The sequence below is a fragment of the Phacochoerus africanus genome, chromosome 4 (genome assembly GCF_016906955.1).
Source record: "Phacochoerus africanus isolate WHEZ1 chromosome 4, ROS_Pafr_v1, whole genome shotgun sequence".
In the NCBI taxonomy this organism is placed as follows: domain Eukaryota; kingdom Metazoa; phylum Chordata; class Mammalia; order Artiodactyla; family Suidae; genus Phacochoerus; species Phacochoerus africanus.
The window spans coordinates 43,776,906-43,795,401 of record NC_062547.1 but is presented as its reverse complement, the minus strand read 5'-3'; the positions used below and the strand labels follow the sequence as shown (position 1 = coordinate 43,795,401).

The following is an 18,496-nucleotide window of genomic DNA, read 5'->3' as shown; positions in this document are numbered from 1 at the left end:
CCAGGATTTTCCAAGACTTTGCTGGTCCTGAGACTACCAGGCCACCTTCCGAGACTTGGCTGCTGGGGCAGCAGGGGTGGGGGGTGTGCATCAGTGAACACAAGCAGCCTGGCAGTTGGGTTCTTACCCAGTTTTCTCCATCTGTCTCCTGAGCCCAGTCAGTGTGATCATAGCCCTGAGAGACAGGCCCGCTCCTGGTGCTGACAGATCTGGTTTCTGAGCCCCAAAGGCCAGGTCAAGCACGCCAAAGCAATGGCTCTCCATGGGATCCCCAGGCGATGCTCGCTGTCAAAACACAGCCACGGTGGCAGCTTCCATTCACTGGGCACCATGACTCCCAGGCACTGGGTTAGGTGCTTTCCCGTGAGTCTCTCTTCAGGCTGTCCATGAGCGCCTGTCCTCACCAGAGGCAGCTCGATTTCAAGTGACCTCAAATCCAGGCCCACAGGACCGTCCTCCCCTCCACGGCCTCTTCCCAGTGGAACAGCAGCTGCTGTCGGGCTTAAAAGCCCCCTGGAGTCAGATCCAAGCTCCATCTTCAACTCAGTTGCTTTCTGGTCATGGAACCACCGGTGCCTCAGTTTTCTCACAGGAAGTATGGGAAGAATAATACCTACAATCTGGGTAGGCCAGATTATGCGACAGCAGAAAATAAAGCCTAAAATCCAGGGGTCTGAATACATCGAAGTTGATTTCTCACTCGTGCACAGGGAGCTGTGGGCGTGGGGCCTCTCCTGGGCAGTCTCTTTCCCAGTGGAGCTATAGGTCAGGTCGGCTAGCATCTTGTGGTTACACCATCCAGATGTGGCTCTCAGGTGTCCGCTGCAGTGGAAGAGAAAACTGGAGTGACAACACTGTTTCTTAAATGCTTCAGTGGCTTCAGGAGATGTAGGAAGCGGTCTCGTGGTGAATAGTCTCCAAGATGGTCCCCGGCCATCCCATCCCTGTGCATGTGCAGGCCGCCCATCAGGAGGGAGAATCTATTTCCCCTCTGATCTGGCTGCTCTGTGTCTGGCCTTGGTCAAGAGAATGTGGAGGAAGTGAGCCTGTGCCAATTCCAGATCTATTCTTTTTTTTTTTTTTTTTGTATCTTTTGTTTTAGGGCCACACCCCCAGCACATGGAGGTGCCCAGGCTAGGGGTCCACTAGGAGCTGTAGCCATTGGCCTTTGCCACAGCCACACCAGATATGAGCCACATCTGCAACCTACACCACAGCTCAAAGCAATGCCAGATCCTTAAGCCACTAAGCGAAGCCAGGGATCGAACATATGTCTTCATGGATACTGGTTGGGTTCGTCACCGTTGCACCACCATGGGAACTCCCAGCAGACCTAGTCCACAAAAGGTCTGGCAGCTTTGGGCCCTTGGATGTCAGCTCAGGTAAAAGAGTTCAACTGCCTTGAGAACTTCATGCTGTAAGGAAGAGGAAGCAGCCACAAAGAGAGTCCATGTGAAAGGTGGAGATGTCACCAGCCATCCCAGCTCGGGTGCCAGATACGAGTGAAGCCACCATCCTGGGCATCCCAGCCCCCCATCACCGCGTGAAGCAGAAGACCTGCCCAGGTGAGCGCGGGCCAGACTGCAGAATCATGAGAAATAAGAAACTAGTGGTGTTTAAGGTGCAGGAAGAGGAGACACAGAGAACGTGTCTGAGCACCATGGGGAGCAGACCTGAGCAGAAGCTTGAAGTATGTCTCCCCAGGGCTCGGCATGAACCAGGGCACATGCAGCCCAGCCTTGGGGCCTGAGAGACACTGGATTTGGTGGCAACATTTCTGCTGCATGTGTGCCAATGCAGCCTGGGTTTGGCCGGGAGAACTCGCAGACAGACACCCACACTCCTCTGGCGCTTCGAGGGTCTCCAGAGAGGGGAGAGGGCCGCAAGCAGGAGGGGTGGCCTCCCCGGGGCGCAGGGGCAGTGGACGCATGGCCAAAAAGACATCAGGGAGCTGCAAGTGGGAGAACCACAACTCGAGAGCCTGGTTATGGGCTCCTGCACGATATGCCTGCGGACTCCCAGAAATGACTGGGGAGACACAGGCAGAGGGACCTGCGTTGTGTGCATAAGGGGGCAGAAGCCATGAAACTGGAGTTCTTACTGTCATTGGAACTTCAGTGGAGCTTCATGGGTGCCCACTGGCTAGTGTGGTCCCAAGAAGCACAGGAAGCAGCAGGAAGGCCCGAAAGTGACAGCCAAAACCACTATTTCAGAGTATACGTGACATCCTTGGGGCTCCCAGGAAGAGGTAGGAGGGATTTGAATGGGGCTGGTGGTCCCAGTTGTGGGCACAGACAAAAGACTGGGTATCTTCCACCAACTGTTATTGAAATTCTGACCCTATTTTGACCTCCCCAGGCCAGTCTTCTAGGCTGGAGATTTGGCAAGGACAATGACAGGATTTTGCTGAGCTGCCCAAGCCCTGAGATCGTTCGGCATACGACCTGACTTTCCAGCTCCTCCCTGGCATGCTTCTGCCTCTGATCCCAAATTCTAGTTCTAGGAAAGAGGTGCTTTCTGGATCCAAGAGGCCTCCAGAGACGAACAGAGTCACAAAACTCAATCAAAGAGGGCCATGTGCCTTCAGTGGGCTGAGAGAGGGCCCCTATTGGGGGACAAACTGTGGATGCTTCCTAGGGCCCGGGCCAGGGTGGCAAGAGGGCCCACTGCCATGGCTCCCAAGCAGCACAACATTCCCAAGATGTCAAGTGGGTTAGGGACGGAGATGCAGCTCAGGGCCCAGCGAGTAAGCATCTGTGACTGTACAGTGCCATCAAGGGCTGAGGACAGTGGCAGCTTCTTATCGACTCTGTGACCTCAGTCAAGGACCTGCACCTATTCTTTCTTCTCAGTTCTAAAGCACAGGATGAGGGGACGCGAGTGGCTGAGGAAGGAGCCCCTTACTCGCAAGGAAAAACCCTCATCCAGCAGAAAGAGCCACTAACGCGTCCTCAGTTCTCTACGGAAAAACCTTCGAGGAAGCTCAGCTGAGAAGCTTCTCCCCTGTCTCCTACGCTGTCCCCAGTGAGCTCAGAGAGGTCCTTCCTAGGCTCTGTGTGCCGCTCCACAGTCTCAGCCTCTCTCCACAAAGCGCAGCTGTTCCTGGGCTGGTCCACACACTCCAACCACGACCCACCCCGACGCGAGCCCTCACTCAGCCTCATCTGCATTTACCGTCCCTTGTTGGGCTGTGGTAGGGAATACTCAACAGGCTCGTATTAAAAATGCCCTTTAAAATCCCAAAGCTTTGAACTAAAGAAATACCTCGAGAAGTTTTCATGGAAAGTTCAGCTCGGCTGGTTCAATTCACTACACTTAGATGCACCTTTTCAAATAATAGGGAAAAAATGTAAGAGGGTCAGACCCAATCAATATGCTTGTTCAAACAGAATTGCGGGGACTGTGATGTGCACACATTTTGTACTCTGCCTTTGTACCCTGCCACTCCTCTGAAGAAAGGTTTCTTTGCTCGGCGAGCAATGAAAAGTGGTAGCCTTTGGAGTGGAGACGGCAAAGCAATGGCATGTTTACCGGGCCAGGAGGGGCTGCCGTTTTTCGCATCCACCCCGCCACCGCCTGTCTCTTTGTTCTTTTCATAACGGCACGCAACCCACATGGGCAAAGCCCCTCATGTGCCCTGGCGTCTGATGCTGAATCGGAAGCAGAGGGCTCCCAGCACCTGCCTGCCTCGTCTCAGAAATGTGATTTGTGGATTAGACAAATAATTTGCTGCTTCTTCCCCTCCCTTGGTGCAAACACAAAAGGACTTGCCCCAGAGTACGGTACACGGCAGGGGAGGCTCCCCAAGCTTAAACATCCACCCCCCCAACGCCTGCCAGCCCCAGGCTGACCTTGGGCAGATGGGAGGTTTCCCTGGCCTTAGGCTGCAACCTACAAGAGCCCAGAGAATTCTGGAGAACCCAATTTAAGTGAAGGTGGCCAAGGGGGAAGAAGGAGAAGGGGCTGCCTGCTGCAGATACCAGCCCCCAGCCAGAAACAAAGGCAGGCAGAAAAGTGAATGAAAGGGTGCAAACAAAAGGCCTGCTTTCAGCATCCACGTCAGCCCGGGCACATCTACGCCACACGCACTCACGTCTCAATCGTTTAAATGATGCCCTGGAAAGGCTGAGAATCTGGGCAGTTCAGGAGGTCAGGTGGGAATTAGGAATATTCCCCACCACCGTTTCATAGTCATCCCAAAATGTTCTTGCTAACATGAAACAGACATCCTGGGTTCAACCTGGACTTCGGCTCAAGTTAAAATCAGGAGTGGATGTTTGCAATGGATACAGAAGCATGCTCACCTCCCCTCACGCAGCAGAAACGAATCTGACTAGGAACCATTAGGTTGCAGGTTGGATCCCTGGCCTCGCTCAGTGGGTTAAGGATCTGGGGTTGCCGTGAGCTGTGGTGTAGGGTGCAGATGCAGCTCGGATCCCGTGTTGCTGTGGCTGTGGCATAGGTCAGGGGCTACAGCTCCAGTTCAACCCCTAGCCTGGGAACCTCCACATGCCGTGAATGCGACCCTAAAAAGCAACAAAAATAAACAAACCAGAAGAAGCGAAGCCAGAATCGTCCTGCCGCATGAAGTTTCCCAAAGCAGCTCCCACCTGGAGGGTCCCTGGTCAGCCAGTACTTTCACAGATGGCCCATCTTACCTCAGGTAATGAGTCCCTTCGAGGGGGTCCGGCCACGTTGCCTGCTCACAGGTGACGTAGCTGGAGGGTGCCTTTTCCAAACCACGCGTGCTCTTCGTGGAGTCTGAGTTGAAGGCCTGCCATGCTGTTGGAAATCTGGGCTGAGATGCTTACCGAATAGGCTAGCCCTGCTCCCTGCTGGGGCTGGACAGAACATCGAGGGGTCATGGCGCTCCCGCCTACACAGGACGGCGTGTGTGAAGCAGAAACTGTGACCCAGTAGCAAGAGAACCACTGACATGCTTTGCTGAGAGAATGTCTGCAGGAGGCCACCCCAGGTGGGGGGTTTTGCCTCCTGTGCCTTTCTTCTCACCTTGCACTCAGTTATGGACAAATTCTTCCCCCCCGAAACCCCACCCCGCCTCCCTCCCATCTCTCAGGGAGATATCTCCAAGGAACGCGGAAAGCCAGAGAGTATGCTCCATGTTAAAATTCAAAGAGGTTAGTAGCTAGGAAAGCAGCAGTGTCCCCTCTTCAGAATGCCTTGGAACCTGTTTTCTTCAGTTTAAATAGTTGGAAAGTCACCCTAAACCTCCAGTGCTCTTCTTGGCAACAGAGGAAAACTGCCACTAACAACAAACTTGGAAATGCACACTCCTCGATACTGAACCAGCCGCTCGCCTTCTGTTGTGAGCATACCATGCAAGTCAAAGCCAATTAAATACGAATCCAGTTTGCAATGGTCCATCACTAACCCTCCTCATTGGACACCGCATGTGGACTGGAAGAGGGCCTGAGGAGTCCCTCCTGCAGTCCTGGACTGCAGTCCACCTGCCAAACCAACCCCATATGGGAGGCAGCAGCCCAGCGGCCCCTCAACAGCGTAGCGTGGGGTGGGGTGGGGAGCCATCCTGAGCGGCCGTTGAAGCCCAGCCAAGGACCCCAAAGTACAGGCCTTCCTCCCCCATGCCTCCAAAGTCAATCAAGTGTCAAGGACCTGTCATCAGGAGAAACTTCATCGGGGAACACAGCAGGATCCAGAGCTGAAAACTGGGGATTTTCCAAAGAAATGGGGGAAAAAAAAAACACACACACACACACACACAACAAAAAACACACTAACACTCAGGAGAACACAGCCAGCAAAAAAGCAGGATGCATATCAGGTTATTATTTTAATCTGTACATCACATCTTTTTTTTGCAAACCGTTACACTTTTATTTAAATTAACTTTTTCTTGCAAAATATTCATTTCATTTTTCCAACAAAATCTTATAAAGGCAAAAATAAAATCTTATTTTGGCAAATGTCATGAAGTTGATACTGGCAGCATATGGAGTTAGTTAAAAATAGACGGCAACTTCTAAATATATTCAAGATTATTTTTCTGACCACAGTCACAGACAAATTTTCATTTAAAGTGTGGCTCCACGCAATGGAGTTTTGTTTTGTTTTGTTTTCCTTTTCCACCTCATTTTCTAGATGCAGAACATCATGAGCTCATGACTTATATAAAGGGCCACAAACCTTGTGCCTGGCTTGGCAGCCCCCTCCCCTTATTAGGCTGGAAGTCAAGTCACAGTCCTGCCATCAGCCCTGCTGGCCATCAAGGATGGTGGGGGACTGTGCTGCCTGCCCCCCTGCCACCCGACTCACGTCCCAGGGGAGCTGACCTGTGTCCTCGGGGGCAGGCCACAAAAATCCTGGGATTCCTATCACAGCCTAGTGTGGTCGCAGGGGGTTGCAGACAGATACCACCTAGTGTGACATTTATTGCTTATGATACAATCAAAGATGCATCTCACCTTTTCTGCACTTCAAAGTGTTTTTTGTTTTTAATGAAAGTGAATTGGGTTTTTGTTTGCATTTTGGTGAAGAGCCCTTTGCTAAGAGACCTTCGTGAGTGGGTTGGGAACCAAAGCTCCTGGACACGCCGTTGACCCTAAACCAAACCCAAGGCCGAGGCGCAGGCGTGGGCTCCACGTGCCATCTTGAAGCGGGTCATCAAGTCAGGGCAGGGACGGCTGATCTCTGCCCCGGACAGCACGCCCATGAGCCTAACACTGGAATCCACTGGAAGCGCAGCACCAATCCAGCCTCACTTGTGTTCATCAGAGCTTGGACTGGCCTCTGCTCACCCTGCCCGCTGCCTCCACCCACACCTGCCACCCACACGGTACCTGAATCCATAGGTGCAGCTTCCAAATCTTGCAGCCTCACCTTCTCAGCCACTCAGCCCTTGAGGTGAACATTATAAAATAGGTCCTGATTCTAAAAGACAGTGTCAGTACTTTACAGTGTGTATCAAAAGTGCCTTTGTCACATGTGAAAAGGAGTCTGAACTAAACCAAGCGGGGGTGTTGGGACCAAGCCCTGCAGAGAACGCTCCATAGTCCGGGGGCTGCTCCGTCTTTCAGCCTGAACCCCTGCTTGGCGGGAAGGGGTTTCCTTGAGGGAGGAAGGATCAGTTTTCTCAGAGGACACTGTTCGGATGGTCCCTGGCTCTGGACTTCTCTGCACATTGGATCACGGGTCAGTCACTGCCTGGGCTGGCAAAAAAGCACAGGAGACAATGAGGTGCTGGCAGGATCCCCAGCCCACATGTGGGGAGCAGGCGGTGGGCATGTCTGGGCGCACACGTGACAGGCAGAGGCAGGCTGGCAGGAGAGAGAGCAACAGAGCATGGGCTGGGGCAATGCGGCCGCTGCTGGGGGACCCCCGGCTTCTAGGACTCGTGGGCGCCCCACCTTTCCTCCACCCCCGTTTCTAGGACATTTCCCAGACACATGTTAGCTCCTGGGTTGGGTCCCTGCTCAAACAGGGCAAAAAGGCCTGAGCAAAGAGGAATCCGGAGTCCAGGTCTGGCCCTGCCCTTCATTTGCTGAGTGACTGTGAGGAACTCTCTTGGTCTCTGTGGGCCTCTTTTTTTTTCTTTAACCTAAAAACAGGGGGAGCACACCAGTCTCCTAATGAGGATGCTGGAAGGCTGAAAGGAAATATGGACGTGCTCCGGAAAGAACATCAGAGGCCACCTCACCGCCACAGGGGCACCAAAAGCCAGGAGGAACAGAGCCACTACCCTGCCGCCTCTCTGTGGCTTGGGATGGGGTCACCACACTCAGATCTCTAGGGGAAAGCCACACACCCTCCCACAAGCCCCGAGGACTCTGCGGCCTTTACAAAAGGCCTGGCTGCAGCATTTTCCCAGGCTCTTCAGTCAAGGGGTCCCTACTGCACACCTCGCAGGAGCCTGGCCCAGCAGGCCAACCTCCTCCTGCCCTCCTCAGGCCCTGGGGGTGGGTGGGGGGCGCTGCCAAAGGGTCACGCGCCCACCCCCACCACATACCCTGTCCCTCGCTTCACTCCCTCTCTTAACATCTCGAGCTTCCCCGGGCTGGCCCACCCGGGTCCACGGTTGGCAATGGAGAACAAAGGCTCTGAACTGGCACAGAAAGGGTTCCCCGCCTGGCTCTGACAGTCGCCGCTGTGACTCCTTGGGCAAGTCCCTCACGGTCTCTGAGCTGCTCCCCTCAGCCGTAAAAGGGGGTGAATACCTCTCTGGGGTGGTTGTCAAAGGAGACACTCCTGGCACCGAGTGGGCACGCAGCAACATAAACCGTAGCTACAGAAAGAGGAACAAGAGGGGACACCCTACACACAGTTGGACGCCATACGATGTCAGGGCTGCTGAGACTCGATCCACCATCCCTGTCCAGGGACTGGAGCTTCGAGAAGGAACAGCTGAGAACTCAGGACAACAAGCCTAGACGAGACGCTGGCCTGCCCGGCTCCTGGTCTGGAGCTCCGCCCCTGTTCCCACGCCGCCTCCTCTCATCGCTAAACGCTCACGGGAGGAGAATGCAGAGGGGTGCTGCTGGAACGTTCTGCACGGCTGAAGGCCACTGGCCCCCTCCCCCAAGCTTGCCTTCCTCTCCCTCCCGAGATGCTCAAGCAACCGAAAGGGCAGTCCTCGTCCTTGTTCTGACACCAATTCCATGTGACCTCATTGGGTTCATGTCCTCATCTGCAAAACTGGTTTTCCCGGGCTTCTGGTTCTTCAATCTCTCCGGCCAAAGCCTTGAGAGCGAGAGGCCAAAGCTGACATCTGTCCTCCCTTCCAAGTTGGCAGCCGGCCTGCACTGGTCCCTGGGGGCCACTGGGCCGCCTGCAGGAAGCCAACACAGCTCAGGCTCCTGAGATCACATGGTCTTGGCTTACGGGGGCCACTGAGCACTGAGTTCCTAAAAACCACCAGCCCCCCGCCTGCCTCCTAGTCCGGGGTGGTCTCCCCAGCGGCCGCTTTGCCCACGGAAGGAAGCGTCAGCAGGGGCACTGCAGTCATCTCAGCGGGGAAGGGGGCATGCTCAGCACTAGGTGGGGCGCCACGCCGGGGGGCTCTTACTTGGCAGGTGTTAGACAAAGGTGTAGTGAAGTCCGTTGCTTAAGGGGGGGTAAGGTGGCACCGTCCTGGAGGACAGGGGGCCTTTAGGCGGGAGGAGGGCCAGCTGCTGGGCTAGATGGGCACACAGGGATCAAGCAGTGCGTCAGGCTCCTCGTCTGCTCCCGCAGCACCAGACGCCCCACTCGGCAGGGCCGGTGCCGTGGGCCCCCTGGCCCAGCACTAAAGGCCTGGGCTTAGGGGCATGTCCGTGGGGCCTGGTGGGGGCCTGGCAATGTCTGAGGTGGAGCGGGGAGCAAGAGGGAGGAAAGGCAAAGGTGGCGACTCAGTGGGGGCGTGACCGTGGGGCGTCAGGGTGTTATGTGTGGGGCACGCTCGCCTGCTGGTGCTGAGGAAGCCGAGGACAGGAGGCCCAGAGGGAGAGAAAGCACAGCCAGAGAGGAGGGCACTTTATGGAGGGGACAGTGCCCCGGCTGGAACCCTTGACATGGGAGGAATTCAAAATCGCCACGATGGGTCACAGGGAGCCCCCAGGATTATTAGGAGGGCAGGTCTGGAGGAGCATCTGCTGTCTCCCCAATGATGGCCCCCTCTCAGCCCACCCACATATCCTCAGGGGAGTCAGGACAGCAGGGATTTCAGGGACTCTGTCCAGGATCAGAGCTGGGGGACAGAACAGGCTTCCCCTTGTCCTCCGTCACGCCTGTAGTTTCTCGAGGTGATGTTAAGGCTATGCTCCCCAGGGCTGGGCAATTGGGACCCAGCAGGGCCCCCCCCTTGGCCACTTGTGGGAGGACAGGTGGGGACCGTGACACCACTCAGGCTCTATGACCATCCTCCTCACACCTGACCAAGGCCAAGGACACCATCTGGACATGCAGTGGCCCCTGCATCTGGGGAGGAACTGTGAAGGCTCATACGGGGAGGCACGTGTGGGCAGAGAGAGGAGCCAGGAGTCTCCTGGCTGAGAGAGAACACCTTTTTACACACGCATATACACACCCCCTCACACCCCATGGTGCTATTTTTCCCCCACTGGGCAGCAAAGTCCCTCTTCCCCCGTCCTGCTTTCTGGCACAGGCCACTCTGATATGGTGAACAGTGGCTCTGATTTGGGGATCAAAGTAGGAGACCCAGGGAGGGTTAGAGGGACCCCCTTCTGCCTTGCCCGCACAAGAAATCTAAGCACCAGAGCCTTTCCTGCCCCCCTTCTTCATGAGGCCAGACATCTTAGCCTTGGCCCTTTTGTTCAGAAGCCTGAAAAACTTGTTCCCACCTAGCAATCTCACAGGAAGCTGAATAGCAGCACCGCTCTCAGATTTTAGAATGAGTCACCCCTCTGGGACATCTTTCCTCTGACACCCTTCCAGCTCCCGCCTGCCTCGCCCATCCCCTGTGCAAGCCCTGAGGAGCTCGGGGGACAGAGGGATACACCACTGTCCCTCAACAACCAAGCTTGACGCTCGCTTTTCCCCTGACTCCCTGACAGGCCATGCTGGGCCCTAAGCCCAAGGAGCAGGGATGGGGCCCAGCCTCGGAGGCTGCCCCCTCCCCACCAGGGCCTCACCTGCCACCTGCTTGCTGCGCTGGGAGGCCTCCGAGGCCAGGGCGTAGGAGATGTTGATGATGCGCTCCTGCTCCTGCAGCTGCGAGTCCAGATCGGCCACGCTGTCCCGGTCCTGGCTAGATGTGGGCTGCAGGTTGCACATGCTGCGGAAAGGAGGGCCAGAAAGCAGGCTGGGAGCCTCGCCACCGCTGGCACCTGCCTCATGAGAGGAGGGCCGGAGGAGCTCACCCTTTGGGGGCCTCAGATAAAAACAGTGCACCTCCTCTCCTGACCAAAGCGCACATGCTTCTCCCCAAACACACAGTCACAGCTGTGGTCCTCCTTTGGGGAATCACAGACCACAAGATAAAGAGTTGAGCTCCAAGAGTTTCTGTGGTGGCTCAGCGGTAACAAACCCATGAAGATGTGGGTTTGATCCTTGGCCCCACTCTGTGGGTTAAGGATCCGGCTCAGATCCTGCATTGCTGTGGCTGTGGTGTAAGCTGGCAGCTGTAGCTCTGATTCGACCCCTAGCCTGAGAACTTCCATATGCCACCAGTATGGCCCTAAAAAGCAAAAAAAAGGAGTTCCCACTGTGGTGCAGTGGTTAACGAACCCGACTAGGAACCATGAGGTTGCGGGTTCGATCCCTGGCCTTGCTCAGTGGGTTAAGGATCCCGTGTTGCTGTGGCTCTGGTGTAGGCCAGCAGCTACAGCTCCGATTAGACCCCTAGCCTGGGAACCTCCATATGTCATGGGAGGCGGCCCTAGAAAAGACAAAAAAAGCAAAAAAGAAAAAAGAAAAAGAAAAAATAGGAGTTGAGCTCCTATTAAATCCAGATGTGAAAAGGCTAACCCAACTCTGAAGGGAGGCCCACAAATACCAATTTATGTTTCTGAGGCTACACAGGCTGATGGGACAGGAAAGCCACTTCCTGGGGTCCCATCCTGGCCTCTGGGACCTCAGGACAAGGCTGGGCCCCTGGCTCTGGTCTAGGAGTTGGTGTGAGGGAAAAGGGGCCCTAAGACTAGGAAGCCATCCCTGAAGCCACTCTCCAGCTGTGCCCACTTTACCCCCACACTTGCCAGGGCCATGAGACACAGCGTTGGGGGCAAGGGTCCAGGATGGCCCTCCGAGTGTTTTAGGGCCTCCCAAATGACCTGGGTACGCTTCCTTGCTGATCTGCTGGTGACGTGCTGAGAGCTGCCTGCCTGGCAAAGCACCCACCCCAGCCAGCCCGGCCTAGGGCCATTCAGTTGAGACCCTGAGGTAGCCCAGCAGGTTGTCAGGATGTGAACAGCGCGAGAGCTGACCTGGACCGGGCCAGGATGTTACGGATCTTCTCGGCTTTGCGGTACCGAGCCTGCAGCTCCTCCAGGCTGGGCGGCTCTTCGGGATCCAGCTCCACATAACGCTCGGGGATGGAGACCTTCTCGGGTTTGGAGAGCTGAGGAAAGGACCCAGGAGGCTGGTGAGAGGGAGGCACAGAGGTGTGGGTCGGAGACCTCCTCCCCAACCCTGTTCCCCATCCTGAGGGGGCCCATGGAAGCCACAGGCTGAAGTAATTTGCTAAGATCACAAAGGCAGTCTACCGTGGAGTCAGGATCTGAACCTGTGTCTGACTCAAAGGCCCTGTTCTTTCCACCATACGAGGTGACCTCCTACAGGACAAGTGAAGGGAAGGAGGAGGCAAAAAACTAGGCCGGGGGATAAAAATGATCACCCTTAATACCACCTTTGATGTGATCTGACCCCTGCCAGCCTCTCCAGCCACACTGACTCACGTCAGCCCCTGCCTGGCTTCTCCGCCTTGGGCTCCAAGGACTGTCTCATCCTCCCAACCTCCCGTTCAGAAACCTTCCCTGACCCTCCCACTCCCACCACCCCTGCTACGCCCTCCTGTTTTGCTGTCTGTCTCTCCGCTGTCCAGGACAGAGACCTGGCACTCAGTAGCCCCTCAGCAAACACTCCTTGGATGGGTGGGTGGCTGGGTGGAGGGATGAAAGAAAGTGACAGTGCTTTCCATCCCTACCGAAGCTCCTCTGATCCAAACAGGAGGCACCCGTGCCGTATTATCTACCCCTTTCAAGAGGAAAAATGACCCCAGCTCTTCCCCACCAGTCTCTCACACGAACCCAGTGGAAATTTTGGCTTGGTAAAACCTCGCTTGGGCCAAGAATGCCAAAGGCAATTCCTTTTTTATGCACCTCAGGGAATTTCTTCCTCCGTGAACTACAAGGGCACATTAAAATGGGGTTGGCTGAAGCGTCGAAAAACAAGCTAAATCCAATCCCAGGGCAAATCTGCACCTGAATTCAAATCCGTGCAGACCTTTTCCTCTGGTCAAAGATGGCAAGAAATAAGCCCTTCTCTGTTATTTCCAATGAGGGCAGATCCAGAAGAAGGAAGCCGATTACATTGTGGCAGGAGGGATATAGGTTAGAGATAAGAAAAGACTTTTTCTCCTGGCTGGCAGGCCAACTAGGACACCACAGAAAACCCTTTCACTGCCAGGGCAGTTTGTAGAAGCTTCTCCAGTGAATCTGAGAAAGCAGGGACCTTTGGCTGTTTCAGGGGTGCCTAAGGAAAGGCCTGAAGGCAGGGGACTGGCCTCATTAACCCCCTGGAGCCCCAGGACTCACACAGATGTTTGGCGTACTGGCACTGTGCACTCCATCCAACAAGAGTCGTCATTCAGCAGCTATTTCCAGAGCCTCTTCTATGTGCCAGGCCTGGTGCTGGATGCACAAGGTGAACCTAACAGCCACAGATGCTGCTCTCAAGAGCGTACAAATGGAGCAGGACAGGCCACAGGAGACCACCCTATGTCTTAAAGACCCTGAGCCTGTCACCCTCCAACTCCTCTTCTCTTCCCTCAGGTAAGAGACGTTCCTGACCTGGGGTTACTTGCTTTCTGGGGTCTGTCCAGTCATGATGCATTTGAGCCACCAGAGGGCGCAAAAAGAATTCTGACCAGAACCAGGCAGGTCTCCCCCGGCTCCACCAGGGCTGAAATTTCACCTGTGATTTCCAAATCTGCCCCCACTTTCCCCCCAAGTCTGATGGCCTCGACTGGCCTAACCGGCCAGATGCAAGACCAAACCTGTGGTTTTCCATGGGAACATACCCTAACAGTAACCACCTTATCACATACCTACTCTATGCCAGGCCCTGGGCTCATAGCTTTCTAATTGTTGTTAATCGTTTGGGCAATAACATGCTGAGTCACTTACACCCTCACCGCAGCCCACTTTACTGCTGAGGAAACCGAGGCACAGGGAAGTTCAATGACTTGCCCCAAATTACAGACAGATCCCAATCTGCATCAAAATGCCTGGGCTCCTCTTATTGCTATTTGACCATCATCCTGGGCCACACTCAAGCTGAGCTTGTCTCCATTCAGGACAACAGCCCCTGGGAGGGTCAGTCAGGCTGGAGTCTGAAGGCTGTGCCTCGGCACGGGGCACGAAGGAAGCCCCTGCCCTCACCTCTCTGCTGATGTCCACGTCATAGTCTTGTGGTTCCAGGTCCAACTCAGTGACAGGCATGGCCTGCACCTTCAGCCAGCCATTCTCCTCCTTGTCCTTTCTGTCCCCTTGTACGGCCCGTTCCAGCAGCTGCAGGTCAAAGTCCTGCTCACGCTTCCACTGGCAACAGAACGAGAGGGTGAAATGTAGTCATTTCCTGTCCCTTTTGGGTGGCTCCTACAGGCAAGGGGGGTCCTTGGGAAGATGGGCTTGTGATTTGTTAGGGAGAAGCTGTGTGACCATGGACCTCAGCCTCATCTGTCAAACAAGGCAGTAGTTTTGTGACATTGACGGTCTCTGCTATGTGCTGAAAGTCTGCGAACCAGAGAACAAGGCCTCTGCCCCTTTGATGCTGCCTCTAGACTGCTGATTTCTTTCTGATCTGGGCCCCAGAGTGTTCCAACATGCACCTCTGTTCAAACGGGGCACAGGTCTAAGATCCACAACTTTAGACCCACAAGGCCCCCCAGGGATTCAGGAGGCTTCCAGGTCCAAGAAGGTGACCCCAAAACAGAATCTGGGACAGAGCCCCAGAGAAAGGATGTGCTGTTTCTGCCTCCTGACAACTCACAGAAAGCTTTCTGGTGCAGGAGGTGCATGTTGCAGTTCAGAACTCATGGGAAAAAAAAGCCCTTTGAGGCCCTGGTAGCAAGGAGAACAGCCAAGGGCCTCTCTAGTGGGTATTCCCAACAGGGCACAGGCAGGAGTGGGGAATACTGCACCCCCAGTGGGGCTGGGAGGTACGCGTAGGAGCAGCTTGGGGCCAGTGAGACAGATAAACTGCTCATCTATCGGGGGAGGGGATGTTTTAACCACTGGAAATGAAAATTGCTCAATCAAATGCAACATTTCCAAGGTTCCTCAGTACCAACCCTGTAACAAGCAGGCTCACAGAGGGAAACTCTAACCCGCTGCCTTAAGATCCCCGCACAACGGTTCAGGCCCGCCGTGGCCTTCCCTCCAAACCACCTGTGGCCCAAGTCCCCACAGGCCTCGATGCTGAGCAGGTTGTTGAGGAAAGGGAATGGCCTCAAAGCCTCTCTTCTCTTGAGCAGAAGCCACGCAGATGCTTCTCCATCTCAGGTTACCTCCTCCCTCTTAGTCCATCCACTCCACAGAGCCCCAAGCAGTCCCAACTGCCTTTAAGGCCCTTTCAAACCCCCAGCCTCCCAAGCCCTAAACCCAGAGCCACATCAGCACATTTCACCCATTCATGCACAAGCTCTCAATACCGACTCGAAATCAGTGTAATCGCTCTTAGGTGATCATTTTCAATTATAGGATGAAAGGATTAGGCGGATGAAGATTCAGAGATGAAAAATTAATTTAATGATTCACAAAGAAAACACACATTTTTTTTCACACGCTCACCAGTGCCCCAAATGGAGTCAAGTCCTCACATAAACCCAGCCTGATTGTTTCCACAAACAGAAAATGCTCACTGGACTCTACCAGGTATCCTGGGGAAGAACCACGCCAATCCTTCATCATTAAGCAACACGTTTATTGGCGCTGAGGCAGAGACTTACACAAGCCTTTTTTTAAAGAGAAAAATTACAAGGTATTCAAGTTACGACTGTTTCTACATTTGAGACATCAGGTCGTAAAAAGTCAGTGTTATCCCATAGGACATTTACTTATAAAGTTTAAAAGTTACTGGCTTTGCAACTTTTCAGGATATGAGTGTCCTGGGTCTTACCCCTTTGGTGTCTGAGCAACAGCTGCAGAGAGGCCCTCTGAATACAGAACATTATGTATCTCGTTATCCATTCAGGTTATTAAATACTAGAAACACAAAAAGTTTTCCATAAGAAATTGTGCCGATGGGGCTGGAGGAATTAAAACCAAACCACCTCAGACTTGGCAGAATTGATTCATACATGCAGTCTCTGAAGTTCATGTCTACTGTCTAGGTGTAAGGTGTGGCCTTTGATAAAACTCATTGTGCCCAGACCTCTGCCAATGACCATGGCCCTCAGGCAGTGGGGGCTGGCTCAGCCTTGTGAGGCGGCTTTTGAGATAAGTGAATTATGAGTCAGTAAGCCTGCACAAAGGGGGCAGCAGAAAGGTGAGTCACACATGGGAGTGCTCGCTAGGCCATGGAGAAAAGAGCTGCTATTATAAGCCTGGTAACAAGAGCACAGGCCAGTTAGAGAACGGTTGGTGCAAATTAGAAGCTTCTGTAAACACAATCAGGCAGGATTAGAGAGGCAATGAGCGGTAATTCTAAAAGCAAAAGAGCTTGTGCAATGAATTAGGGAAAGAACAGCCAGGCTGGAAGTCTAGGGAAACCCTTGATTTCAAACAAGGAAAAGTCAAATGGAATGTTTCCAAAAGGGACCTAAGGCGACTGTAGGGAGGGTGCAGTGTCTATAAGCACCACTAGGGGGCAGCAGATGCCCCGGCTCTCCTAGGGGTGCTGGGAAGCCTGCCAGCACCGCAGTTGTGGGAGACCCCCAGCCCTCAGAGGTGTGGGGCACGACCCTGTGCTCAGCTGCCCCAAAGGGCACCTGCTTAGAAGTTTGGGAGGTTGGTTGGCTTACACTCCTCCTCAAATCATAGCACCGTCTTCCTCCTCCACTTTTCGGACCCTGTCCTTTCCAAGTCCTTGGTTCAGCTGAGAGACTCCAAGTGCCTACAAAGGCCTCCCTCAAGCTCAACTGGAGAACTGACTTTGGATGTTTTCTCTGGCTCCTGGGCTCCTGCCGTGACATCCTCACTCCTGCTCTAGTTCCAGGGCACCCTCTGACCAAGTCACACAGGCGTCTTGAGCTGTGAACACACAGCCCGTGGGGGATTCTCTGCACCATCCAGGTCGACAACCCACGCTCTCGGGGGGTGTGCCGTGCTTGTGTCTGGGGGACTCGGGGTAGCTGTGCTCCCTGTCCCTGCCCCGCCTGCTGGACCCTCCTAACATACTGAGCCGACATCTCCGGGGAGTGGTTGGCTGAGGTAGCGGGACGAGGGCAGACCCGTCCTCTCTCCTTGGCTCAGTGTCCTCTTGCGCTCCCGGACCAGCGCCTTCTGGTGCCGCTTCATGCGCTCCAGCTGCTCCTCCGCGCTCATCTTGCCCCGCTGGTGGTCCCCTGAGTACAGGCGCTCCAAGGCACTCTTGGGTCTCTGAGGGGCAGGAGGGCAGGAGACAGACAGGGCAGCTGGGCTGGGAACACACAGGGCAGCTGCCCTGCTGGCTTCATTCCCATGTCTCTCTTTCCTCCACACACACACACACACACACACCACAATCCAGCTGGGCTCCTCTTGGCCACTGAGAACCACTTCCTCCAAGCACACTAGGGTTTCCCTAGATTTCGTGGGCAGGACACCACGGGCCCTCAGGGGCTCTGAGCGCTGCACGAATGAGACTGGGGAGAAAGGTGGGGGGGCTCTTGGGAAATGGAGAGGGCAGTCTGACATCCTTCTTGGTGGGCAGGTGACAGGGCCCCTGAGATGAGGAGGGGATGAGGTCACCTCACAAGATCATCAGTCACCGTCCACCTCGGAGCCCTTCCCTCTGTGCGTGAGGGAGCAGTGAGCCCCTTGAGAACTTCTCAAGGCCACTCACAGGGTAGGTCACCTTGCTGCTTTCGGCATCCAGACCCCTCCGGAGGGTGACGTAGGGAGCAATGGTGGATGACTGCTGGAGCCTTGACGTGGACCCCGAGAGCCCTTAGTGAGGAAACAGAAATGCAAGTGGATTTGTGGTGAGCAGGACAGGCCACCGGCCCCTCCCTAATCACCTCCTGATCCTGTGAGCAGATCACGAGGACCCAGCCAACAACCCACCCTTCTTCCTCCCCAGGACTTGGAAGAGCAAGGTCCCAGGGAGCAAATGAGGGGCCAGCCCATGGGCGCCCTCTGTCCTCAAAGGGGGACAGTGTCCCTAAAGATCTAGGAACTACCTTAGTCTTCCCAGGACACATGCAGAAGTCCTGGGCTGCTTGGCAGGAGCAAAGGACGGAGAGCGAGGAATGCCCTGCATCCCTTCTTCCTGATGAGCTCCTATGCATACTGCGTGACCCAACTGGGATGCCCTGCCTGTGAGAAGCCTTTTCAAATGCCCCAGGCAGAATCAGTTATTCCCTATATCCTTCAGTATAGTCACTGGTTACCGCCCTGACCACAGGGTCAACATGCCTGTCTAACTAGATTGCAAATTCAATAATGCTTGGTTGACCAACTGACAGAATAAATGAAGAAGGGAAAGAAGGAAGCACCGAGCATTTATTGAATATTTACTATATAACAGGCAAGCGCTGTGTCAGGTGTTTCATACAGATTTTGTCCCTGGCCCTACACAGTAGCCCTACCTAACCACTGCAGAGGTATGCAGTCTAAGGCTCAGAGAGGTTAAGTAACTTGTCCAAGGTCACAGGGAGCCACAG

The 18,496-nt window shown here is 54.6% G+C and overlaps 1 protein-coding gene across 9 annotated transcripts in view; it reads right to left on the bottom strand.

Moving 5' to 3' along the window:
* Positions 1 to 5,907: 5,907 nt before the first annotated feature.
* Positions 5,908 to 18,496, bottom strand: part of PLEKHA7 (pleckstrin homology domain containing A7) — a 229,023-nt gene continuing 216,434 nt past the window's right edge. For 4 of the 9 annotated variants that reach the window (XM_047776198.1, XM_047776203.1, XM_047776204.1 and 1 more), the window contains 7 exons: positions 17,677 to 17,780; positions 17,031 to 17,231; positions 14,073 to 14,231; positions 11,898 to 12,052; positions 10,605 to 10,747; positions 9,041 to 9,151; positions 5,908 to 7,187 (listed from right to left, as the gene is read on the bottom strand). In XM_047776198.1, the coding sequence (XP_047632154.1) occupies positions 9,051 to 9,151; positions 10,605 to 10,747; positions 11,898 to 12,052; positions 14,073 to 14,231; positions 17,031 to 17,231; positions 17,677 to 17,780 (863 nt within the window). In that variant the 3' untranslated portion in view covers positions 5,908 to 7,187; positions 9,041 to 9,050. Of the gene's footprint in view, positions 7,188 to 9,040; positions 9,152 to 10,604; positions 10,748 to 11,897; positions 12,053 to 14,072; positions 14,232 to 15,594; positions 17,232 to 17,676; positions 17,781 to 18,496 lie in introns of those variants that run through there. The other 5 variants (XM_047776201.1, XM_047776200.1, XM_047776202.1 and 2 more) reach the window with 5 other exon arrangements.